The sequence below is a fragment of the Sinohyriopsis cumingii genome, chromosome 14 (assembly GCF_028554795.1).
Source record: "Sinohyriopsis cumingii isolate HCF-2022 chromosome 14, ASM2855479v2, whole genome shotgun sequence".
NCBI lineage: Eukaryota > Metazoa > Mollusca > Bivalvia > Unionida > Unionidae > Sinohyriopsis > Sinohyriopsis cumingii.
Window position 1 is genome coordinate 96,277,094 of NC_142974.1, and position 27,422 is coordinate 96,304,515.

The 27,422-nt window shown below is 37.0% G+C and overlaps 1 protein-coding gene across 1 annotated transcript in view; it reads right to left on the reverse strand.

Annotated features, from left to right (window-relative positions):
• LOC149784437 (small ribosomal subunit protein eS8-like) overlaps nt 1-26,134 on the reverse strand; it is a 50,385-nt gene extending 24,251 nt beyond the window's left edge. Inside the window, exons 1-4 of the mRNA XM_089932509.1 lie at nt 26,000-26,134; nt 23,991-24,097; nt 10,206-10,305; nt 5,191-5,366 (exon numbers count right to left, since the gene is read on the reverse strand). Coding sequence (XP_089788635.1) covers nt 5,191-5,366; nt 10,206-10,305; nt 23,991-24,097; nt 26,000-26,123 — 507 coding nt within the window. The 5' untranslated portion in view covers nt 26,124-26,134. The remainder of the gene's footprint in view (nt 1-5,190; nt 5,367-10,205; nt 10,306-23,990; nt 24,098-25,999) is intronic.
• Between the last annotated feature and the right edge of the window lie 1,288 nt (nt 26,135-27,422).

Consider the following 27,422-nt stretch of genomic DNA (forward strand, 5'->3'; position numbering starts at 1 on the left):
TGCACAACTTGAAACTGATTTGTGGGCAGAGTTCTCACCGCATGACTGGTCTCAAAGTGCAATCTTTTTCACACATTTTGCACTCAAACATTTTGCACTATGTTCACAAACAAGTACCCTAACAACATTATCTCTATCTGCAACCAGACAAACTACCCAGAATAGCCTTGTGCTGGACACCAGGCAGGAAGCATAAAAGGGAGTGGCCCATGGAAATATGATGAAATACAGATGAAGGCACGAGGCCTGAATTGTAAATCATTGAATCAGACATCACCATCTTCTGCTGAAAATTAAGAGGTGCAGAAATGTTGTCAAAATCAAGTTGTCCATATATAAGCAATTAAAAAGTTTACTTGCATGTATAAAACACCCACTTGTCCATATTTTCATAGCTAAAAAGAATAGAACTGTTAAAATGTTCCCTTTTATTTAGATACACCATTTTAAATGCATGCTGTATGGATCTGACATAAATCAAACTGGATATTTCAACTTGGCAACAGTGGAACCAAATTAAAATGACTATGCAGAGAAACAGTATTGATATTTCAATGTTTTTGGTTGCCATATTGGATGTCAGAATAGTACCATTTTAATTTAGGACCAACTATATATACATCATAAAAGTCTTCTAGTGGAAGAAGTCCAAGTTGATAAAAACATCCATTCAGGAAAATAGCAACATCATTTTCAAAAAGACTACCATAGTGGCCATCAAAGTAAGTAGCAACAAAGTAACACAGTTTGCATTTTGGACCATGTCATGTTTACCCCGACCCAGAGTAGCCCAGTTTGAAACATGTATAATCAAAGTAATTCTGACGGGTCATTGTTTGATGTCGAACATTGCCGAAGGCTAGCACTAATCCATTACGTAAGACTGTTGTGGCTAGAATAGAAAACCGGACATCGGAGTTGCGAGGCGCCCGATAGCCAATTATCACCTAGGTGTCGAAATGTTCCCAGATCAAAAGAAATTGCCTGAAGAAGTGGGAGTGTCCTAACTTCTTTCCCCTGCAAACAGACAGGTTGAACTGGCCACTAAGACGATTGGACAGGGGCACAGTGCCACCCAATCAGAATCGAGATGGGGGAAGACCTTGATTTGGGTAGAATGATATCCCTGCGTTTTCCAGCAAAAGTTAGTTCGCTGAGAGAAATTACCCAGAGAAGAGGTTAGCGTAACTCCGAATAGCCATTCGTTATTGGCAGGAAAATCTTAGAGCGGGAAATTCTAAGTACAGAAAGCTTCAAAAGGTCAGTAGATATTTGCTCGGTCTTTGTGGAATGCGACTGCATTTTAATTGTAGGTCGTATGTATACTTTATTAGTACTAGAATCGTAGTACGAAGAATTACTTTGTTTTGTTAACATGTTTGCATATTTGAAGAAATGAGTTGATATTTGTAAAGAATTATATAGCTTGCCAGCCGTCGTAAGAGTTAATATTGTAATTTACTATGTGGGTATTTTATAGTAGACTAACACATACGTTCATATGATTATAGATTTTGCCATTGTTGAATATCTGTAATGTACAGACATGCGTCTGATTTTGTCAGATTGTAGTACGATGAGATTAAATATATATGTGTATATACTGACGTGACGCAATGTATTGATGTCTGTATAACAATTCACTGATACTGTGTTATTACGCCATTGTTTACCCTGCAAGAAGTGTGTGGGAATTTCGATGTGTATGCATGCGTGGCCGAAACAGTGACAGCTATCTGATGGTTAATTGTCGTTACAGTGTGAGGTGAGGTTCGATAAAACATTTGTCAACGCCTTGTGGTTTTTCACAGGAAGCTTTGAGGGACAGACCAGTTTCAGTTTGGTCCCGTAGTCTCAGATAGAGAGACGGAGGAAAAGAGAAGAAAGGAGAGAACTCGGGACAAGTTGAAGTCTAGGATCGAATTGGAGGAGGAGATAATAGAGAGGGAAAGGAGAAGCTGAAGTCTGGAGCGAAGCTGGAGGAGATAGTAGAGAGGAAACAGAGACAAAGGAGGAGTTAGAGGAACGGAAAGAAGGAAGAATCAGCGGGAAGAAATAGATGAGTAGATGCAAGGACAGGGGGAAAATCGAACTCACACTGTAAATCACGGGATGAATTAGGCTGTCACTTGGTCGAGGGAAAGACGAGTGATTGGAAGTTATCGTTTTTAAATTATCACATTTATCAAATTGTTATTGATTGAATTTCATCTTCGTGTTCTCTATAATTTAACCGTCGGCATTGCTGACTGGGGGCTCAGAGCTGTAAACCTACATCATCACTAATTTAACTTTCTAACCTAACGAGCCAGGGTGGAACTTTCATCATAATTTAATTAAATTATATTGGAAGTACCCCACCCCAATACGACAGAACGTCACAGACCAATTAGATTTCACAAGTCTTTTGGTGAATACCTTGCATGAATATGGCCATAATTTCTTCTCTAGGAATTGAAAGATTTTCATGCTATATACTATGATGGCCATCTTGGCACCAAATTAATTTAGGACCAACCACCAGCACAAGTCTTCTTCAATGAAAACCTATATGACCATTCATTGAAGAGGAATAGCAGTAACAAGATTTTCAAGATGGCCACTGCAGATGTCCAAGCACCAATTTCATTCGGGACAAAGTAGACATCAGTGGAAGTCTTTTAGTGACAACCTCATCTTGATAGACCAACTTTTAGGAGATTTTCACGATAACCACAGTGGCAGCCAGATTGGATGCAGGAACAAGTTGCATTAACTATGACGACTGATAAATGAAAGAGACAATGTTCCATTCTACAAGCTGGAACAGTTCTCTTTTTCAAAAAAAGCTCATGAGCTGATCAAGACGGCGATTCCACTGCTTTGAATGGTTGTAGAGTTTCTTGATGGAACCTATTTGTGAAAAGTCTTGACCAATTTAGTAGAGACTAAGATGTTCTCAACTGCATCTGATGCTGTTACCCCTAGTTCTCATCAAGAAGCATTTAACAGGCATGATTTTGGTCTTCCATAAAAAAGTCATCCCCCAGCAGGATCTTTAGGGACAGCATCCCCAATCCGGGGAGCCAGGGGGCTGAAGGACCCCAACCAAAAAAAAACATTTTACTCATAAAAACTGCTCCTGGTACAACTTATGATCATAAAATGAACCGAATTAATAATCTGAAAAACTAATACTACCAAAAGATTCAACTTTACTTCAATAATTTCACAATATTTATAATCACAGGAATTTGTTCCCCAATACTATTGATGCTGAAGTTATTTCATGTGCATGTCAGTGTTCACATAGCAATTAAGTCACAATAATTTTGTCAATTTTTGCAGAAAATATATTATACTCCTTTCTTTTCATAACAAATCTGTAAAGTAAAATATATACAAATAATCCAATACATTCACTTGTCCTTTTTCCTATGGAAACTATCTGTTGATATGCCAGTCGAACTCTTTTTGTGGCTTTGGCAAAGATTTCTTTAGCCTTCCTTTTTGTCACCACTGACTTTCTTTTGGCTCAATGTGCAATTGTTTCTTTTCCTTCTCAACGAGTCTTTTTCATTTGAAGCTGGTGCTTGTATTGGCGACATGCAGTCCACATATGCTGACAGGGCTATATCTGTTTTCTCATGCAAGAAATCTTTCTTATAGTGATTCAGAGCTTTGATTTCTCAGTGTACAGCTTCTTTTGTAGGTGCTGTTCCAAACTATTCCAACCATGATTACCATAATACAGATGTTTTTTGCAGAGATCACAAAATGCCAGTCCTCTAGCATTCAGTTTCCATTACATAAAGATTCACTGGATGAATTTAAACCTTTGACCAATCAGAATACTCTTTGAGAGGGTGCTAACTAATATATGGAACAAATAATTTACAAGGGTTGTTGAGGAATGGGAAGATGGGTTATTTTTAAACCAGATCGGAGATGATGTAAAAAAATGGACTATATAAAAAAAATATCTGATTCTGGTCGGGAGAAAAGGGGAATTCTGCTTTAAAATGGATAAAATTCGTGTCTGATAAATGTGTGTGATTTTAAACGTAGTTTTAACAATTTTTCAGTCAGCTACTAGTACCACTGTTGTAAGCCTTTGGTTCAACTAGTCTGAGATTCGAACATGTGACCTTCCAATTGCTAAGCCATCGAAGTAGCCCAGAAGTATACATTATTACTCAGCACAAAAGGCATAGTGATCTCGTTTCCATAAATTTTGTTTCAAGAACATCCATAGAATTAAACTATGACAAATGGTAAAGTTAAAATTCTATAAAAGATATATAAAACATCATTATCTCTTTGAAGAAGAAAAATCAAAGAAAGCTACTCAGACAGTGTTATCAAACTAGTGCCTCCTGAGAAAGGCAACATTAGTTACAACATAACCATCAGTCCATGGATGATGGAAAAGATAAAAGATTTCACATGAAAAAGAAAAGGATTGGTGAAGCTCAGGCTGAGGAGGAAGATAACATTTGTGAAGTTAAGATAAAAGTGGACGAGTCGGAAAAAGCCAGAGGCAGTATTTATATCCCTGAACATACTGGTCAAAAAGACAAACCTGTTGCTGACAACTGCAAGAATTTAAAAGTCACTGGATAAACATTATTCTGAAGAAGAATCAGACTGTCGGGTTTATGATGTTTCAAAAAGAAAAGAAGCATAAAATCACTTGTTTCATGATACAAAAAAATTGGTGAAAAATAAGTACCTATTAGTTTGCTTTAATTCCTTTCTTTCATTTTTAACACAGGAATAAAATAATGATGGTTTCAGATGAATGTTATGGACCAGTCCAAAATTTTACTATTAACATCTTGGGGATTATTTGAACCTACACCGGTTCGCAGGGGTTGTGAACAAGTTCAGTAGATGTCAATCCCCGATAAATAAAACTTGTATTTCCTGGTATATTGTCAGAATGAACAATTTTCACAAACAATTTGCAACATTACCACATGATCAAAAAATGTTGGCAACTCTGCAGCATTATAAAACATTATATGACAATCTCTGCCGTTTACAATCAAAGGTGTGCATTACCTGCTGCTGTTATGTACTAAATGCAAAAAAAAAACATTAAAAGGTCTTGGAATGTATCAAATGGGATGGGTGCTGTGCGGTAAAAATATAAAAACTACTATTATGCAGACAAGTTACATCACTGAATAACAACAAGACTCTCCTTACCAGCTTAATACCCTTTTTACGACCCAGGGGAGCAGCATAGTGAGCTTCATACCACTGGCGGAATGGTGTTGCATCAATCTGCACTATGCAGCTTTTGACCAAGGTCTTCGTTCTGACCAGTTCATTGTTACTGGCATTGTAAACAACATCAATAATCCTGGTCTTCCTTGTGACAGCTGAAAAAGAAAAAGACAAAGTTTCTTTTAAGAGTTTTGTTGCACACACAGCCAGGGACAATTCTCAATGAATGCAGGATATGCACTAATTTCCTGGCTTATAAGAACGTCCACAAATTCATGACATTACCATTTCTTCCTTTTAACTGCGTGCTGATACCATCTTCAGATCTTTACTACCCTTTCCCAACTCCATCAGTAGTTCAAAAGCAGATAATGTGCATTTCAGAAATATAGCTAAGTTCAACAATAAAAAAGAAAAGTTCACACAAATACATATATTACCATTAATAACAATGGCAAAATAGTTATGTGTCTTTCACCAAGAAAAGAACTGTCTTCCTAAAACAAGCATCACTCTATATTTTCTTATTAAATTTTGAATATTTTACCTTCCCTGCTGCAATTTTGCTGTCTGGAAAACATTTTCGTTACATCCCATTTAATGAATCAGCTTTTCAACGTCAAGTTTAACTTGGCCAAAAACTGACCCATCATCACTTCAGCACAGATGTCAATTTCCTCACTGTCAGTACTGTCCTTTACATAATAAGGACAAAGACTTATTTTATCTTTTTTTTGGCCCATTCATTGTATTTTTACATCACTTTTAATACCATGTGCAATAGAAAAATCCAATGCACACACGCCAGTGAACATAACGAACTCCTTTGTGAAACTATTTTATAAAAGGCCAAATATCTGTAAAAATCTTTAGAAACTTCTACCCAGCACAGACCAATTTTCATTACACATGACACTGGTCTGCCTTTTTAAAAAAACAACTGTCAATTGCTCTATTCGATTCATGTAGATGGTTTACCAGTTTGCACAGGAACCATTAAACAAGAAGCACTTCTTTGATACTGCTCAAATATTTAAGACGCTATTTTATGCCAATTCTGCAGTCTTGCCTAAACGATCTGTAGTATTTTTCTGGCTTCATCTGTAAAAAAAATTAGGAGAATCTTTAATATTCTTCAGCAATAAGAAGACTTTCCGATTAGCTATTGTGGTGGAAATCTTGAGTTGCCGACTTGGTCGCATTTTCTTTTGGAGCCAACAAGGTATTGTAAGGTCATCATCCTAAGTCTAAGCCAATAAATCAGTCCCACACAACTGAATGGTGGTTTAAAGTCAAAACCTGCAAAAGTCTGCAGAAAATTTTGTCTACACTTGTCAGTGTACATTTTATACACTTGCTGGTATTTATAGTGGCTGTTGAGCTATTGTCAGCTGATAGGTTCTTTTGGTGACACATCACAATAGTACAGATGAAATCCTGTGTTTGACAACTTGTAAATCCACATGATGGATATGGTTGTTACCAAAAACCAGAGTCTCAACTGCACATACACGTATTCTGGAAAGAGCTGCAAAATTGCATATTTTAATAAAGATCAGACCTACATATTGTTACGTTTAGGCTCTTACAAAATGCAGGAAGAAAAAAGTGAAGACAACAAAATTTAACAACTAATTTATTTCCCCAGAAAAACAAGGTAAAAATGAGAAAATGAACAGTTTTAAGAATCAAATCCAAAAATAATCCAAGAATTAAAAAATAGAAGTTCTAGTAATAAAAAAAAACATAATGAAACCAGAGTTCGAGTCTGGATGAAATCCAAAAAGGAAGGTCATGATGTATGCAGTTGTCAGTGTCGTACTGATGTGTCAACAGTTCTTTGTAAATTTTGATAATTGTCCTTGTCCAAGAATTTAGAGCACAAGTATTTCCTGGGAAAAATAATTTCTTAGAATCCAAACTGGACACCTTTAAGTGTCAATGGTTTAACCCTTTATCTCACAGAGCATAGGGACAAAGTGCAGCTCGCTATAAATAGAACACATGTTACCTAGTCGACCGCATACGCATAGCCTGCCTCTGAACTGTTAAGCAATGTAGTGTATGTTACGTTTAACAGCAATTTTAACCATTTTACATTTTTGGTACACATCTATTACATGTGGAACAATTTAAGAGTAAAGTCCGATTGTTATAGCTGTGTAATTATTTATCACGGAAGAATTTGTTATGTGCTTTAAAATCTGGAGAGAACTTGTTCACCGTCATGTCAGTGAGGCCGTGTGACCAACCGTAGCTGCCATTTCTCATACTCGAAATTTACAAGTTTTTCGTCTGTGTCTACATCACTGAGTCATCTAAATTTGATAATTTATAAAAACTAATTGCAGCCTATATCAATATCAGAGCCTTTACCTAGGTTATTGAATCTTTCATAGTTGTGATTCTAATCATGAAAACTTCTAAGTACTGAATGAAATCCGTGACCGCCATTTTGGAGAGTGGAGATTACGATCCAGTTACTTTAAATAGCAGATATCGACCAGTACATAAACAGTGACCACGTGATCTGATGTAATTGTCATTCGCAGAAATGAATGTAGTATCTAATAAGGGGTTTTCCCCAAAGGTGGCGCTATGAAATCCGGCTTAATATGGCTGATGTTTACAGCCGACGTCAAAAGGCGCTTCGATGCGCCTTTTGTAGAGGCGTCCAAAGACGGTTGTACGAGATAAAGGGTTAAAGCCCAACTGCCTGAATTCTCTATAGAAAACTGTTATAAACTAATTTAAGATGCAAAACAATTTCTGTATGAGGGTAACATGATCACCCTTATAGAATAACAGAAGCTTTTTACATGCCTAACATCACATACTGCCACAACTAAAACTAATGATTTTTACTCTGGGAAAAAATATTCCAAAAAAAATTTGTTTTAAAGTTGTTTACTTCAACTCACACTGACTTCTGAATCAAGGTAGGAATTAGGTCAGCTTTAGATACCAAGTCTCTATTATCATTTGTTTACAAAAAAAAAACCCAGGTCAAACAGAACTGATTTTCTGGAAAATGTCAAATCCAGTAAATAAACAATAGCATGTAATGGAATAAAAAATTTAAACAAACAATTAAATTAAATCAAATATATATAACATAACATCCATCAACACAGATTTGGAGGGCTATTTATCAGACTCCTGTAACACCCATGGTCACTTTCATGCTAAACAGATTTTCGTGAAGAATGAAACAAGGTCAATATTTGACATCAGGCTGGTGCCATTTCTATTTAGTACCAGCTCGACACAAGCTGTTACCATTAGGACAAACAAGACATACCAGTTCTTCTGTAAAAACCTTATCTTGAAACAATGAGAATGTAATAATAACAATTTTTTCAATATAACTGCTGTAGTAGCCATACTGGGCATCAAATCAACACCATTTTCATAATCAAACCTGATTTTGTTCCCCCTCCCAAACTGGTCTCAAGGGGCAGCACCCACGATCCGCGGGGCCAAAAACATATTTTACACTAAAAAAAACTGTGCATGATGCAACTTGTGATCATAAAATAAACCAAAATATTAATTTAAAAAAATAATAAACTTACCAAAATCGTTCAACTTCAATAATTTCACACTATTTATAGTTACATGAATCTATTCTCCAGCAATATTGTTGCTGATGTTATTTCACATCATAATTTAAGTCGCAATAATTTGTCAATTTTTGCAGCAAATATATTATACTTCTCTCTTTTCATAACAAATCTTTTAAATAAACACCAACAAATAACCCCATACATTCTCTTGTCTTGTTCTCCAATGGACACAACCTAATGATATTTCAGTCAAGCTCTTTTTGCAACTTTGGCAAAGATTTCTTTAGCCTTCCTTTTTGTCAAAATTGACCTTTTTGGCTCAATGTGCAATTGTTTGTTTTCCTTCTCAATGAGAGCCTTTTTCCTTTCAAGACGGTGCTTCTAAGAGGGTTACATCTGTTCTTTCATGCAAGAAATCTTTCTTCTTATAGTAATTAACTGCACTTTTTCCAGACACCTTCTGAGCTTCAATTTTTCCATATGCAGCTTCTTTTATACATGCTGTCCCAAACTATTCCAACTGTGATTGCCATAGAGCAGAGGTCACAAATATGCCAGTCCTCTAGCGTTCAGTTTTCTTATAAACTGACCAACTAAATTACCATCAACTTTTCGCTCCAGCCATTCCCATTTCCATACGTTTTTTAAACCTTTATGTAAACTTTTTATGCCATGGTCTCTCTTAACAACTCAAAATACTCTTTACTAGGGCCATGTGCTAATTAAAAGATGGAATAATTCACAAAGGTTGTTGCTGAATGGAAGCAGACAGACCGTTAAAAAAACCTGATCGGAGACATAAAAAATGGACTATATCAAGAAAAATCCGATTAAAGTCAGGAGAAAAGCAGAATTCCACTTTAAAACTGATAAAAATCAAGTGTGTATAACTATTCATTATAACAAGTCTTTTGGTGAAAATACCCATGGCACTGTGACTTTTAGTTAAGCAGGAGTAACAGAGTTTCAAGATAGTTTCTCTGGTGGCCATTTTAGACACAAGATCAGCACTATTTTCATTTAGGACCAACTCGACACCATAAGAAGTCTTAGGGAAATCCCCATGTTGATGATCTAGTTTCTCTGGTGGCCATTTTAGAGATAAGATCAGCACTATTTTCATTTAGGACCAACTCGACACCATAAGAAGTCTTAGGGAAATCCCCATGTCGATATGATCATCCATTCAGGTGGAATAACCAGTGCCCTGGGCTGGCAACTTAAACTTGCTGCTCTGACTCAAATTCCACATGCCCAAAATTCCTTTTTAATATTGTCACACAAAATTGCACTGGGAAGGACATAATGCTAAACGTCACATCTTTATGAACAACCACACTGCAGACATCGATAGGACTGAAAAAAGTTGTTAAACCTACATGAAAAATCCAACGCATACACACAACTACTTATAATCTAAAGACTGACCCTCTGACCCCCAGGAGAAGTTGCCTGACTCCAGCCTCAATGCTCTGTATTTTTTGCCACCGCCACGTATTCTTATTGTGTGGATGCGCTTCTGTCCCAACTGTAACAAAAATAAAAATAAATACGTTTTTACATAGTTGTCGCAAAATGACAATCTTTATGTGTACCAGATATTAAGTAGTTATATTTATAGGATACAGTGAATTAAAAATATGTTGACTTAACTAAAGGTTTGTAAAGATTTAATACAATTTCCCTTTCACTGGATACCTTGATAACCAATCATTAGGATCAAAAAGTATTCAGTAGACGTTTTCTAAAATTTTGAGTGCTTTGATTTTGCATGGAAAAAGCTTGCGGGCAATGGCCAACTGATGCTTAAAATAGAGAATTTGCTGCAGTTTACAAATAGCTTCAAAGATAAATGGAGGAAAGAATTCCCCTTGATGAAATACAATTCATCCGTTGGAATGACATGCTCAGCTTGTGTTTGGTTGAGTGCAAAGTCTTCCACGTGAAGAATCCATTTGCAACTGTGTGAAACTACAAAAAAAACCACCCTCGTTTGCCATGAAGAATTTAGGGAATGTGAACAGAATTATTTTGCAACAACTAAATCTCGAAGCTTGCAGAGAAAAATGCAAACAGCAGGTAGATGCTAGCCTGATGGCACATATAAAAGCAGTGCTCATGTTGAGAAAATATTCAAGACAGTTCCCTAGTTTAATCGAACTTCAGGTAAAATCTCTCGCATTTGCATGCATGTGTCTGTGCACGTGTCCCACGTCTAATTACTCAAGATCCAAGTTGTTGTTGTAATGTTTAATGCCATTTTTTAGCACAAGGTAGGCCATACATGGCAGCCAGTATAACCGGTGGAGGAAGAACCCGGGAAAACCCCAGAAAGAACCACCAATCCACAAGAAGATACTGGCAAGCTTTCTCACTCACATACCCAACTTGGTCAAACCTGAGACTCGAACCCATGCAGACAGAGGCAAGATCCGTAATAGTGAGAACTTGCCATCCCCCAATATCCAAATGAATTATAAAATGAAATTGATCAGTCCACTCCAGTTTACTCTTTTATTATTGGTTCTACCATACTTAGTAAACGCATAACAGCTGACTCATGCTCTGTGACAGGATGATAGACAAGTTTTTTTTTATATATATTTTGGTTTTTCTTTTTAGAGGGACAAGGGTTACTCAGCCCTGCAGAATGAGACCCTGACTTACAAAAAGCATGGGATCATGTCTGAGATGTAGGCAGCAGCTTCTTTAGTTTGCAAGAACAGGGTTCAACAAAGGGTCCATGCTTCACCATACCTGGGCATTCTCCTGGACAAGTCTTTGGATATTGCTGTGCAAAAAAAATGGTTATATTTTGTAGGACTGTTCATGGTGGGAAGGCAAACACCGATTACACTGGACAACAAATTTTTACAAAAGTCATGTTACTGAAATAAAATTAGTCAATTCTTATCAATTTTTATGTGCTGAACACGAATATGACAGTCAAATTGCAAAATTGGCTCTAGTTTTTTTTGTAATCTGCAAGAAATTAATGTTTACATAACGAAATGCATTCCAATAGTAAAAGGTCAACTGTAATAGCCTACCTATAAAAAATCAAGTCATTGACTACATCTTAGATTTCTTCGCCTGTCTCTTGTACAGCTGTTCGGGAGCATCTCTGAGGAGTGTCCAGCAGTAGTCAGCCAGCATTGTAGTGGACCATTTTCCCTGGTATCTTTGTTCCATTGTTGCGATATCTTGATGAAAACGTTCGCCGTGTTCATCACTAACAATACCACAGTTGCTAGGAAAGAAATCCAAATGGGAATGAAGGAAGTGAATCTTTAGAGACATATTGGAGCCAAGTTTCTTATACTTCATCAACATGTCTTCTACTAGTTCCTTATAGTTTTCTGCCCTAACATTTCCGAGGAAGTTTGTAGAAACTAGGCGAAAAGCATTCCATGCTTGTTTCGCGTCACCTTCCAGCAAGTTGTTGAACCGGTCATCTTTGAAAAGCTCTCGAATCTGAGGACCCACAAAAACTCCCTCTTTAATCTTTGCTTCGCTGAGTCGAGGGAATTTTTCATGCAGGTATCGGAATGCTGGCAAAGTCCGGTCAATGGCTTTCACGAAGTTCTTCATCAAACCTAGTTTGATGTGAAGGGGTGGTAGCAAGATTTTCTGAGCCTCAACCAGAGCTGGGTGTTGGATATTCTTCTCTCCAATGGCTACATTCTGCCTGTGAGTCCATTCCTTCCTCATGTAGTGCATTTCCCTTGCTCGGCTATCCCACTCGCATAAGAAACACATGTATTTTGTATATCCTTGCTGCAGTCCCATTAAAAGGGCAACTACCTTCAAATCACCACAGAGGTGCCAGCTGTACTTGTTATACTCAATGGAATTCAGTAGCTGCCTTAAGTTATCGTATGTCTCTTTCATGTGGACAGCATACGCTACTGGAATAGATGGAAGAATGTTTCCATTTGTGCAAAAGCACAGCCTTGAGACTCAGTTTCGAAGAGTCCACAAATAGTCTCCATTCTTGTGGGTCATGAGTGATTTTTAAAGCATTCATGAGGCCCTCAATATCGGAACAGAATATCAGATTACTTTCCTTTCTGAAGAAAGGCTCCAATTGCTGGTGGCGCTTTCGATATGCAGTAATTGTGACATCTTCTTCTAGAAGATTCCATTGTTGGAGTCTTGATCCTAGCAATTCTGCCTTGTTCTTTGATAAGTCCAAATCACGAATCAGGTCATTTAGTTCTTCCTGTGTTATTCTGTGTGGGGTTGATGATGCACCACAGTGAAAATCTGGATCACTGCATGCTGATGGACCAGGAGAAGAACAGGTCGACTCACCTTTGTCTTCGTCAGATGAATCAAGAGAATATTCTGCTGGAGGTTCTGGAATAGGAAGTCCCTCACCATGTGGAACTGGTCTCAATGCAGACGGAATGTTTGGGTAGACTATTCTCGACTTCTTTCGCTTCGTTATTCCGCCGGAAAGAGGAGGAACCAAGCAGAAGTAACAGTCATTTAGGTGGTTGCTTGGCTCTCTCCACACCATTGGGACTGCAAACGGCATTGATGACCTTTTGCAATTCAACCACTGTGAAAGCTGTGTTGTACATGTAGCACAGCATATATGCGGAGCCCAAGGCTTGTCTTGGTCACCAACCTTGCATCCGAAGTAAAGATGATATGCCTTCTTCACTTGAGAATTGATACTTTTCTTCTGGTTGGCAAATGTCACTTCCCCACAAATATAGCAAAAATTGTCCGCGGTATTAACACACTTTCGAGGCATTACTGTTCTTTATTGTACGTAAATGGATAAAATAATAAGTTTTATGTAACAGTAGCTTGAACTGTCTCGCACAACGTCTAAAATATTTTAAATGCTGAACCTATCTGATTGGGCTTTATATAGTACACTGCTTACGTCAGCTTCAGCAGCCGCCTGGCATTAGTATAATAGGCCTACACATGTATAGTACACTGCTGACGTCAACTTACTTCAGCAGCCGCATGGCATTAGTATTGCATTGCATCAGAAAATGATGCAATCAACTGTGGATGATGTGAGCATGATGGTATTATGCAATGTTACATCATTATTCCGGATGTTGCTGCAGTCCTACTGGAGAAATTTACACAGTGAAACATAGAAAATGAGGTATATGAATATCTTCAAAACGAGAGCCAATACAAATTTTTCACGGTTATATTCGTGTTCGGCACACCAAAATACTACAGATTAGGGCCTTTTCAAGTCAGTAATGATTTCACTGTTGACCAGTGTTATTTAGCTAATGTAAAGGTGCAAGACGAGAAAGCTGAAACAATCATGAATGCTTTGATGGATATTCTTCAGGACTATAAGATTGATATTAACACAGTAACCCTTAGCAACGACTTTACGGGGCAGGAGGTAGTAGCCTACTGCCGAGCTCTGTAGCGTCATGGTCATGCATGATACACTAAAGTGGGTGGTATTATAGAAAGGTAGACAGATGTAGCTCTACAATGATACCAAATAATCTGGAATATCTAGTTGCACTATAAAACACAGATAGAAAAACCTCATTTTTTGGACCCAACTTTTTTTAAACGCAAAATTCACCCGTGGTCCGAATCCCATTTTGTGTCTGGATTTTAGACTTTTTGGTCTCAGATCTAAAGCAAACCAGTATGAACTGCAAACAGACAGATGAGCCTTTGCAAAAAGTAGGATAAGATGGGCATTTCGAATAAAGAGTGGTCTTCATACCCAAAAAAATGGCTCCATTTAGCAAAAAAAAGAAAAAAAAAGAAAAGAAGTCCAACTTCTACCCTTCTGCTCATGTGCGAGTCAAATAGCCAATGAAAAATTATGTTTCTAACACAACTAGGCAGTATGTTATTGAAAGATGACTGGGGATTTGTTGTTTTTGAGTCTATTCAGAAATAGCTTTCAAAATGTGTTTCCTACTTGATTTTCAGGCAAAAACGGAAAAAGCTACAGGGGTTAATGTGTTAAGATGATTAATTTCGGCACTGATGGGGCAAATGTCATGGTGGATCCAAAATCTTGTGTGGGTGTACGGCTGAAGAATAAAAGAATGGTGAGTGCCTGAAGTAGTGCTCACAGACTGGCCTTTGTAGGATACTGGACTGCAGCAAGCACAGTATATATGAAAAAGTACCAGTCTGTTTTGGTCACAATCTACAACTTCTTAATTCAGCTTGTAGATCTCGAAAGAGACGAGATGTGTGCCAAGTCATGGGAAAGAGGTCAAAAAGGTTAAAAAATCCTACCCAGGTGACATGGCTGTCTCACCATGATGCTGTGCAAATCAATGAGACCTGTTGGGGCTATTTAACTCTGCAAATGCCGCGAAATCAAAAGGCATCCTAGCCGAGGCATATACATACAAGTTTCTAGCATCGACAATGTTATTGCTTGATGTCCTGTAAGAGGTAACCAGATGCAGCCAAAGTATTTTAAAAAGAGGTCACTGAGATTGATCAGGTAGAACATATGCTTGATGCTACTCTGGAAACACTCAAAGATCATGTCAGCAATGTAGATGGATACACACATGACTGAACTAAAAATGGTCAATTTGACATGTCAGGAAAATACCAAAGAATATTATCAGTGTACTAAAGAGTCTGTCAAGAACCTCGGAAAAGAAATTACAGCATGTATTTAATCAGAGATGAGAAAAATATTCTCCCCATGTGATAGGCAGATTTTGAAAGACCTCTCTACAGTACTCAATCATATAAAGTTACCTCAATTTGAAATGGGAAAATCCTTATGGACCCTGAGGACACCAAGGCATCCTTCCTCTGCTTCAAAAGCTACATCTCAAGACACAAAGAGAAGGGACTGACTGAAATCAGAGAACTATTGCTTCAAGAGGGAGGAATATTTTCCCAGACTTTGTTCAGCTTGCTGCAATTGGTCTGGCCATCCCACTTCCGTCAGAGCCTAGTGAGGGTTCTCTGTCCGAATTCTATACAGTCACTCAAAAGAAACAATCTTTCATTGAAGACTGTTCATGAGAAAATGCTTACATCAAATATTCAAGAAATCTGTTGTAGGAAGAAATAAATGAAACAATGGCGAGAAGGTACATTTCCTGTCAGAAGCATTAAAATGATTGATTATTGTGCTTTTTTGTTGATATTTTAAATTTTTATTAAGGGATACAAGTTTATATGTTCAGCTAAAAAAAAAATACCAGGAGCCAGAATCCTCTTGCCCAAAAAGACCAAATTTTTTACAACTGTTCTGATGCAACTATCCTCTCATGAAAACTTGAATGGTTCATCCTTATACTGAACCCTTGTTAATACCATTATGTAAGTTTCCAACAATTTCACAATTTATTCAAAGGTTGGTGTAGAATTCTGAGCAATTGTGCACTGGCATTTTCTTTATATCAATCAGTACAAACCGTTTCAAGTTTTCAAATCAGTTCATCCATCTTGATAGTACTGTTGATGTGTCATAATTACAGAATCAATAGAACTAAATGGATTAAAATATAATGTAATTGACTTGATTCATTTAGGGTGAGAAACGTATTTCATAATTTTACAAGAGCTAATATCATAGCTGAGTTTAATTTTCAAACAATCGCGCAGTTACTACTTAACCAGTGACTTCATTACCATGACGGTGTGAGCAAGTGACACTGATTATTCATTCATGACAAGGGGGTACTTTTATAGGTAACCAGTGTAATACAAAGAAAACGAGTCGAACTGTTCCCCATATGTAGGTTACACACTTCACTCTGTATAAAGTCATAGCTTCTGATGCATAAAAGCAGACAATCTTCACAAGGTGGAGGATCCTACAACAGAGCTCCAACATTTTACCAGCATCTTTCAATAATTTCAAAGTGAACATGCCATTTTGGGGATTGTGCTCTCAATCTGTTTGGAATACAATAGAGCCCAATCTTGATCTAAAGAGGACCCTGGCTATGAGATTGCATGCAAAATCCATTTCTTTTCAGCTGCAATAACCTTGATTTTCAATTTCCAAGCCATTCAATACCTTTTGCCCTACGTTTTTCCAAAAGCAGAAACAATTTTCATTAAGGTATAATAAATTATTTTGTACTGATAATGTCAAGTTGGAAAACACAATTTTAAAAGACTGATTCAGCGACAGTTAACATCATATTGACCAAAATGTTTGTGAAGCAAACTTAGACCTTAATTACCTCCAGTACTCAAAACCCTATGGATCCAAATGGCCTCTTGCCATCTCTCAACTCGAGACAATCCATGGCTCTTTAATTCCTTTGCTGAATGATCATGAGCATCAAGTCATGATTGAAATCTACAATGATCATGACTGGCTCAATCTTGGTGCTGCATTACATTACTTTTATAAAGTTTGTAAAGCAGTGTTTTTTTTCTTTTTCTGATCTGACATGTTTTGAAGTTTGAAAAGATCCATTTGCTGTGAAATCTGTTTCACATAACATTTGGCTTAAGTACAGAATATGTTATCGTGGAAATGCGTCATACAGTTGCTATAATAAAAAATAAGCAAACCACAAGCAAAAGTCTCACTAGGATTTTAAAAATTGGAGTCCAGGACTCCCATTTTGGTGAAAACAGAAGTCCCACCATCAAAAGTCGCAGTCCCTTCTTTCCTACAGAATCAACACAGACGTGAATGATCTATTTTTAGATGGAGAGGTTTTCTTAATGTAATCACTCACTTTAATATAGCTTCAATACAACAGTCCATTGACAGGATTGCAAATTTATGGTATTTCTTGCTACATACTTGTAGTAATTTTAGGCAATGGTTAAATAGTATCTGATTTACTGTTTTTCCCCCATATTTCCGCAAATATTTGTTAAGTCAGAAAACAGCTTAGACCTTAAAGCACATCTCGCAAATTCCACAACATATCCTTGTCCCATACATTTCTAACCTACATAATTTGCATTGTAAAGATAAATCTTTAATAAAATAATACAAAGCTTTGCTTTCAATGATCAGTATATTTTTCTGATATATTTGCCTGATGATTTACGAAAACAGCCAATCTAATAAACTGGTACATTCCAGACTAAGCAAAGTCCACCATTATTTCCTGTTAGGCATACTGGTTCACTTACAATTTCAAACTAATTTTATGACGAAATAGTGTACAAGAGGCAGTTAATATATAGCCAGATCAATGATCACTGATTCTGATCTTAAAACACATGTTTGTATGTTTTATCATCAAGGATATCGTGCAGGAAACTTATAGTTGCTACCTTACTCGGAAAAGGGTTAATGGTCAATCAGCAATCAAAACATATGCCTGTGAATGGGCAAGAGTTTGTTTGCCAACGTAACTGATATCAGAACAAGGCCTAGCTAATGATGTCTTGATGAATACACTTCGCTACAACACTAGAACTAACTGGGCTAAGGCGTGGGGCATTTTAAAAAAAAGGTATTGTCAGTCAATGTACCTCTTAAATAGCTCTTCTTTGTCCATCAGAATGAGACTTATTCCAAACACTAAGGTAGGCATCACACACTTTCTTACACTTAGCTACTGTCCCATCCGAACTATCAATTCTAGCAGCTTTAGCACTCTTCTGAATCTCGTTACAATCTACGCATGTTTGAAGTTTAACCACAAAATACTATCCAAATTTACGAATGGCATTTTGTCTAAGTCTCAACATGTCTTGATTCTGAGGTCAAGTGCACTACTTATTCCGCTACATTCGGAAATGAACACAATAACGAAAGCTGAAGTTTTTTATTTTATGTACTTTTATAAATGACCACATGTACATCTCTGGGTCCTTCTGCCTCTGAATTCAATCACTGTAAATATCAGTACATTTACCACATGAATTATGTCATTGTATATATCAGCACAGTTAACTGATTGACACATTTCCCACAAAGCAGGTGGTTGACACATTTCCCACAAAGCAGGTGGCTGAAGCAGGACTAGCAAGTCTTTGAATTTTACCGCACACCTATCCATTCGATCCAGAATCAAACACAAAATTTGTTCTTTGTGCTAAGTTTCACTGTCGGACTCTAGTCCAACATACCTATCTGACCTCACCCATGTGTACACAATAGCAAGATACTTACGCTCCTCTTCTGACAATCGTATACCCATTATTCCCACTATGAAAACAAAGTCATATGGACAGCGTTCTTTTGCATACCAGGGCCCGGCAACGTGGAATGAATTGCCCACTGAACTTAGACACAAAGACATAGTGATCACATTCAAGAGGGCTCTCAAAACTCACTTATTCGACTGCAAGAACAAACTTCAAGACCTAATGATGTTTCCTACCTTAAATATTCTCAGCATATTTTTTTTTTGTTTTCTAATTTCATGGTGTTTGTTTTTGTAATCATATCAGTTTTTTTAATCTTACAGGTGTTGTCTAATGTTGTAAAGCACTTTGAGCTTCTAAAGATTAGACATTATACAAAGTCCTCATCATTATTTTTACATGAGTACGGAGGACTCCCACCAGTGATTTCTGCGTCCCAGATCGAAAATTGGCGTCCAAATGCGCGCAATTAAGCATTTCCGAGATCTCTATAACATCATGTACTGTTGTGCTATTCAAACAGCTATTACTTTTAATATTCTCAAATTTATACGAGTTGTATTGAAGAGATGATAATAAAAATGACAAACACGTCTTTATATTGAGTTAATTTCTATGTACTAAAAAACAAGCATTATTCATACACAGGCAAGTACCAGACGTAATTTGGCAAAAAGAAAACCAAAACTATTATGCCAAAGGTGTAATGGTTGGCATTTATAATATTCACATCTTTTAAACATTTTTTCAGCTACTGAAATTACACTTCTCCCTTTTCATAACAAATCTGTAAAATAAACACCCAAGTACATCACCTATATACAAATAATCCCATATATTCACTTGTCTTTTTGTCCACTGGACAAAACCTGTTGATATGCCAGTCGAGCTCTTTTTGCAGCTTTATCAAAGATTTCTTTAGCCTTCCTTTTTGTCACCAAAAATTTTGTTGGCTCAATGTGCAATCATTTATTTTCCTTCTCAACGAGAGCCTTTTTCCTTTCAAGCTCCAGCTTGTATTGGCGACATGCAGTACACATATTCTGACAGTGAGCTACATCTGTTCTCATGCTGTTCCAGACTCTTCGAACCACGTCTTCTGTAATTTATATCTTTATAGCAGAGGTCTCAAAATGCCAGTCCTCAAGTGTTGTTTTCTTATAAACTGACCAACTAAATTTCCATCAACTTTTCGCTCCAGCCATTCCCATTTCAATACATTTTTTAAAAAAAAAAAACTAAACTTCTTGTGTCATGGTCTCTCTCGACAACTCAGGACGCCATTTTTTTAAAGCATGCTCCTTCTTTCCATTGCCATCAGTTTCATTTACACGAAGATTCATTGGATGAATTTAGACTTTCAACCAATCAGAATACTCCTTACGAGAGTCGTGGGCTAACTAATATATGGAGCGAATACGTTACAAAGATCGTTTAAAAAACCGGGAAAAAAACCCAGATCGGACATAATAAAAAAACAACAATGGACTATATCAAGAAAAATCGGATTAAAGTCAGGAGAAAAGCTGAATTCTGCTTTAACCCTTTACCTCATACAACCGTCTTTGGACGCCACTACAAAAGTTACATCGAAGTGCCTTTTGACGTTTCTACAAAAGTCCCTTGGAAGCGCCTTTTGACATCGGCTGTAAACATCAGCCATTTTAAGCCGGTTTTCGTAGCGCCACCTTCGGGGAAAACCTACCTATTAGATACTACATTCATTTCTGTGAATGACAATTACATCAGATCACATGGTCACTGTTTATGTACTGGTCGATATCTGCTATTTAAAGTAACTGGGTCGTAATCTCCACTCTCCAAAATGGCGGTCGCGGATTTCATTCAGTACTTGCAAAGTTTTCATGATTAGAATCACAACTATGAAAGATTCAATAACCTAGGTAAAGGCTCTGATATTGATATAGGCTGCAATTAGTTTTTATAAATTATCAAATTTAGATGACTTAGTGATGTAGATGTAGACACAGACGAAAAACTTGTAAATTTCGAGTATGAGAAATGGCAGCTACGGTTGGTCACACGGCCTCACTGACATGACGGTGAACAAGTTCTCTCCAGATTTTAAAGCACATAACAAATTCTTCCGTGATAAATAATTACACAGCTATAACAATCGGACTTTACTCTTAAATTGTTCCACATATAATAGATGTGTACCAAAAATGTAAAATGGTTAAAATTGCTGTTAAACGTAACATACACTACACTGCTTAACAGTTCAGAGGCAGGCTATGCGTATGCGGTCGACTAGGTAACATGTGTTCTATTTATAGCGAGCTGCACTTTGTCACTATGCTCTATGAGGTAAAGGGTTAAAACGGAGAAAAATCATGTCTGTACAAAGAGCCTCTGCCATGGGGGGCTTGCCAAAATTTCTCCATTTCCTTAGGCTACCACAAGTAATAGTATAATGAGGGTTTATTCTATGACACCAGATTGTGTGAATCTTGCCAAGAAGTGATATACTGGGAGATGAATTCCCTCAAACAATTTTACACTTATTTGCTTGACCTTGTATAAGCTTGATCTGAATCACCTGCTGCTCCTTCACCATGGACTGCACTGTGCTGCACGTTCTCTTTTCTTTTGTATAAAAAATTTCTTTCATAAAGTGTCATGTCTGCCATCATATAACTTGCATAATAATGAACATGTGCAACAAGCTACAAAAGTATTAACAGTTGGGTTTAGATCACCAGTCCACAGATCTACAAATAAGAAGTAATCCTCAAAATGAATCTGCACAAACTGCTACCATAGCTGCCAACCTTCCAGGATCACAATTAGTGAAAATAGGGATAAAAAGTCGTGAATTTGGACATGAATTAGGGAAAAATACCACGACAATAAATCCATCTACTCTGACCACTCCAACCGTCAATACCGCACTATATCAAGTTCGCAATATAAAACTAAAACACTACATATATGCAGAAATATTTATTTATCATGACATGATAATGTGGCAGACTTGAACTTCCTCAACTGCTTGATCGTAAATTTGTTTTCTAAACAGTTCCGACTTCTTGCCTGCTGGTTGATCTTTTGGTTCTTCCGCAGGAAAATCTGGAAGCGATTTTCGAGTCCCGGAACATTTGTCAGAACAAATGTTTTGCATGGTCTCCAACTGATAAAGGTAGATTGTGTTCGCCAATAATGCTTCAGCATTGGTAGCCTGCAGATCTTCTGCCAATGGCTTAAAATATTCCAGAGCTGAAATCTGCGAATTCTTAATTTTCCCAACTTCTACGCGTTTTTTGCAACCGACGTGCTTCCTCATGTCGTCTCTGAGATGGCACACTGAGTGCAAAAAGCACGATGAATATCAATGTTTAATGGCAGAATGCACGAACAATTTTTGATATATTCCAAATTAAACTTCACTTTTCGAGTAATACATTTCTTTTTCCTTGGTGGTGAAGACATTTTCAAAGATCTTACATGCGATGCTGAATGGTAACTCAAAGCAGTGTTGGTGACGGATGCAAAGAGCAAAATTCCGGTTAGGCCCCAGTTTCTCTCAAAAGCATTTGTAAAACTAATTTTATACATATAGATTAAAATAGGCTAAAATGCTTGCTACCTGGCAAACTGCATAGCTGCCAACCTTCCAGGCTCACAATTAGTGAAAATAGGGATAAAAAGTCGTGAATTTGTACACGAATTCGTGAAAAATACCATGACAATAACTCCATCCACTCTGACTACTCCGACCGTCAATACTACAATATATCAAGTTCGCAAAATAAAAATGAAACACTACATATATGCAGAAATATTTATTTATCAAGACATGATACTGTGGCAGACTTTAACTTCCTCAACTGTTTGATCATAAATTTGTTTTCTAAACAGTTCCGACTTCTTGCCTGCTGGTTGATCTTGGGGACTAAAATTGCTGACAAATTTTCTCCAGCTAAGGAGGCAGTAAAGTCTGTCTTATTTTTCCTCACTAAAGAAAATACTCTTTCGCTGTCACTGTTGCTGTGAAAAATGCACAGGAGCTGCAGCATTTCTGGTTCTTCCACATGAAAATGTGGAAGCGATTTTCGAGTCCGGGAACATGTCAGAACAAATGTTTAGCATGGTCTCCAGATGATAAAGGTAGAGTTCGACACAAGAAAATTCACAAATAATGCTTAAGCGTTGGTAGCCTGCGGGTCTTCCGCCAATGGTTTAAAATATTCCAGAGCTGAAATCTGCGAATTCTTAATTTCCCCCAACTTCTACGTTTTTTGCAACCGGCATTCTTCCTCACATCATCTCTGCGATGGCACACCGAGTGCAAAAAGCATCAATGAATATCAATGTTTAATGGCAGAATGCACGGCCAATTTTTGATATATTCCAAATTAAACTTCACTTTTTGAGTAATACATTTCTTTTTCCTTGGTGGTGAAGACATTTTCAAAATCTTACATGCGATGCTGAACGGTAACTCGAATCAGTGTTTTGACGCATGCGGGGAGCAAATTTCCGGTTAGGCCCCAGTTTCTCTCAAAAGCACTTGTAAAACTACTCTTGTACATATAGATTAAAATAGGCTAAAATGCTTGCGACCGGGCTAACTGTACTAATCGGCTGTAGATCTACTAATATCGTGACCAGCGGTACCGGACCGTTTCAGCAACTGCGAACATCGCGACTAGCGCTTAACGGGAAATCGGTTATTTTATTAAAGATTTAAAATAATTGAGGATCAGAAAATTCGTGAATTTTTGTCTTACGGCGTGAATCCGTGAGGGTTGGCAGCTATGAAACTGTACTAATCGGCTGTAGATCTATTAATATCGCGACCAACAGTACCGGACCGTTTCGACAACTGAATATCACAACTAGCGCTTAATGGGAAATTGGTTATTTTATCAAAGATTTAAAATAATTGAGGATTGGAGAATTCGTGAATTTTTGGTTTGTGGCATGAATCTGTGAATCGCTGAAAAAGTCATGAAATTCACACCAAATTCATGAGGGTTAGCAGCTATGTGCTAGTGATAAGGAAAAATGCTAAGCAAGCAATAAATTCAATTGGCAAGCAAACCTTCTTCTTAAAAGAATACATTTTTTAAAAACCAAAGTACAAGAACCACAACACTTTTAGTATTTAAATAAAACAAGATAATGTTATCAACTTACTTTAGTGTTTGATGGAGGACGACCAAGTTCAAACTTTCTCTTCTTGCGAATCTGGGCCTGCCGGCCACCAGTTGCCCTTCGTTTATGCCATTTATCTCGGGATATACCTGTTGTAAAAATGAAGTTCATGAAATTTAAAAAAAGCTATAATTAAACGATTTTTAATCCATGTCTTTGTACATTTATGTATCATCCTGATTAAGAAAATCCAGTACCTGGTTGCCCACAGCAACTTATAATTAATTATGGGCAACTAAAATGACACCCAAACAGATGAAGAACTCATGATAGCAAGGATTTCATAACAGAACATTTGTCATTATTTTAAATTTTAAAAAAATGGGCTCCCTACATGAAATGACAGATCAAAGTTGCTCTGCTATTCCTTTTCATAAACTTCCAATGTAAATTTTCAAATTGCTAGCAATTTTCAAGAGTGCAATTACCATCATTACTGGGAAAGATCATTTTTTGGTGAAAAAAGATTAATACAAATTTATACTGGTATCTTTAGAAATGAGATGCGATTGTTTTCTGTTTGAAGAATAAGAGCCACCCACACACCCCATAATAATTTAAAAGAAACTTTTAAAGATTTTAAGGTTACTCACAGCTCAGGCTGTTGTATCATCCATACCCCTGCATAAACACCATTTGTCCAGATTTTTTTTTAAATACACTGGTTACAAAATAAGTTAATATTGTTATAACAAAAAAAAGGCCAGCACAATCCAACTATGCAATAAAGCAAATGCAAAATAAATAAATAAAAATATACATTAAATACAGTACAGTATACAACTTTTCACAGGAAATATTAGAGAAAAATAAATATTGTATGTAAACTTTGTCATAAAACCGGTATCTTTTGATGAACTTGTCTAAACAAATTCTAATACAGGTAGGCATTTAAAAGGAATAAATACCTAGATTGTCTTGTTACACTGTCCTTATAGATTTCTTTTGAAAAAGTAAGGAGGTAGATGTTACCAATCCCTTTTGTTTTTCACTTTCACATGAACAACAATCTTTACACATAATTTGGCTTCTGGATTGGACATGTTCTGATTAATTAAAGCTGCAAATTCTGGATTGGCCGAGTCACATTTCCCCATAAATTTCTTTTTATATACTGCAGACATTGTAAAGTATGCCTCAAAAACAATCAAGTTATATTTTCTAGTGACCGCTTCATTAATTAACCAAAAAAAACCTTTCCATTACTGGATTTGTTTTCAATATACACTCACTTTTTGGAGAATTTTTTGTTGTTGCAGGCAATAAAACAAGTTGATTGGACTTGCGATGAGCAAAAACCACAAAAAAGGTGTATACTTTATTTGATAATTTGTTATTTTGTATGCTTTGACCTCCTCAAAAATACCACAACAATTAACTCGAGATGGCATGTTAAATTTGGCCAGTTATCCCTATACACTGCACCGTTTTTAGGCAGCAAGACATCAACCCCAAAAATGTAAAAATCTGGCCCTAGATCTTAGGCTATATTTCCAAAAGGCACTCGGCAATATAATATTGTTCATTTTAATGCCCATATGGTCTTCTATTCATCAAGCCATGGCTAACTTTGTGCGTTGCACCAAACTGAAAATAAGGGCCCCGAATAAAAAAAAAAAAAAAAGGAATTTTACTAGCATCCGGCATGAAACTGTTGCGAAAAATGTACCGTTCGTCAAAATATTTTACTAAACCATTCCCCTCTCAAACTGACTTAATGCTGATATTCCTGTGCAGTAGGACTACGTTTATATTCACAGGATGTCGACTGCTTTGAAACAATTGCATTACGAACTACAACCATAGCATGGAACCAGTGTGGTACAAAGAACTAAAATTCTCTTGAATCTGAATGTCTAATCTGTTAACTATTATAGCAATCAGAAGCATATATTATTTTTCTACTTTTTTATCGTGTGCTACAGTCGCTCCTGTTAAGAGTAATGATGATTAACATTGATTTTTAACCATTTTTTCGCTTGCATACCTACCCATGATGGTGTTTAACCGGAAAAGGAACTGTCCCAGGAAAATCTGGATGACGTCCGCTTTGTAAGGGACGTAACTGAAATTTTCAGTCGTAATTGGAGTTTCACCCCCTTTTTGGCCATACATCGTTGAATAGACTTTTACATATTTGCAAGATAAATCTGATACTCCTTCTTGAGAAGTAAAGTCTGTTTTGTCATCGACGATGGCACGCACAGGGGCTCGTTACAAAGAAAATCAAGGGATGGGGGTTCTAACCTGTAATAATATAACTATTACAGGTTAGAACCCCCATCCCTTGATTTTCTTTGTAACGAGCCCCTGTGATGGCACGTACAAAGCAAACGCTTTTGAACGGACATAATGTCATTGGAAACTTCATGGAGAAATGAATCAATAGAACATTATGCGCAAGTATTAAAATATAACAATTAATATAATATTTGACATTGTATATTACTAAATATTCGGGGCCCCGAGTGGTCTAAAGCGCTCTCCGTTACGGATCACTGCCACCTCACCTCTGTCTGTGTGGGTTCGAGTCTCGGCTTCGGCCAATTGGGTATGTGAGAAAGCTTGCCAGTAGCTTCTCGATGGGTCGGTGGTTCTTTCCGGGGATTTCCCGGGTTCTTCCTCCACCATTAATACCACAGGGGCTCGTTACAAAGAAAATCAAGGGATGGGGGTTCTAACCTGTAATAATATAACATATATTATTACAGGTTAGAACCCCCATCCCTTGATTTTCTTTGTAACGAGCCCCTGTGATTAATACTGGCCGCCATGTATAGTCTATCGTGTGCTGAAAAATGGCGTTAAAACCTACAAACAACAGCAACAACAACAACTAAATAATCAAGAAAACAGTGAACCAAACTGAGCGTTCGAGCTGCACGATGAAACCCAACAAGATGGCGAGATACAGAGAAATTAATGAACTGGACAAATATTTCCACACAGAAAGAATTGAAACGAGAACTCAGGAAACTGACACAACAAGGATAACAGTAGACAAAAAACCGTCAGTGGGCACCATGATATCAGCTTTAAGTCTGAGAAAAACTGATTTCACAAACCTATCGGATAGCATGAACATGAATATGTCTAATGGATTTATCCTAAGACCTAAATGAACTGATCCAATCATGCCAAATGGGAAAATAAAAATCGCCAACGGGACAAAACCTTTTCCAAGAAAAATTAAAAAGAGAAAGGGGGAACTACATATAGTTGACATGCCCATGGAAATCCCACTTGAAGCAACGGTTAGAAGATTCCAAGAAAAACTAAAAATCGAACTCGTAAGGGCAAGATTTGACACAATCTCGGGATATGAAACAAAAAATGGCATCAGAATACTAGAAGTGGAGAAAGAAAAGTTGAACACAATCAAAAAAGTGTTCTTCCTACACGGGTTCCATATAA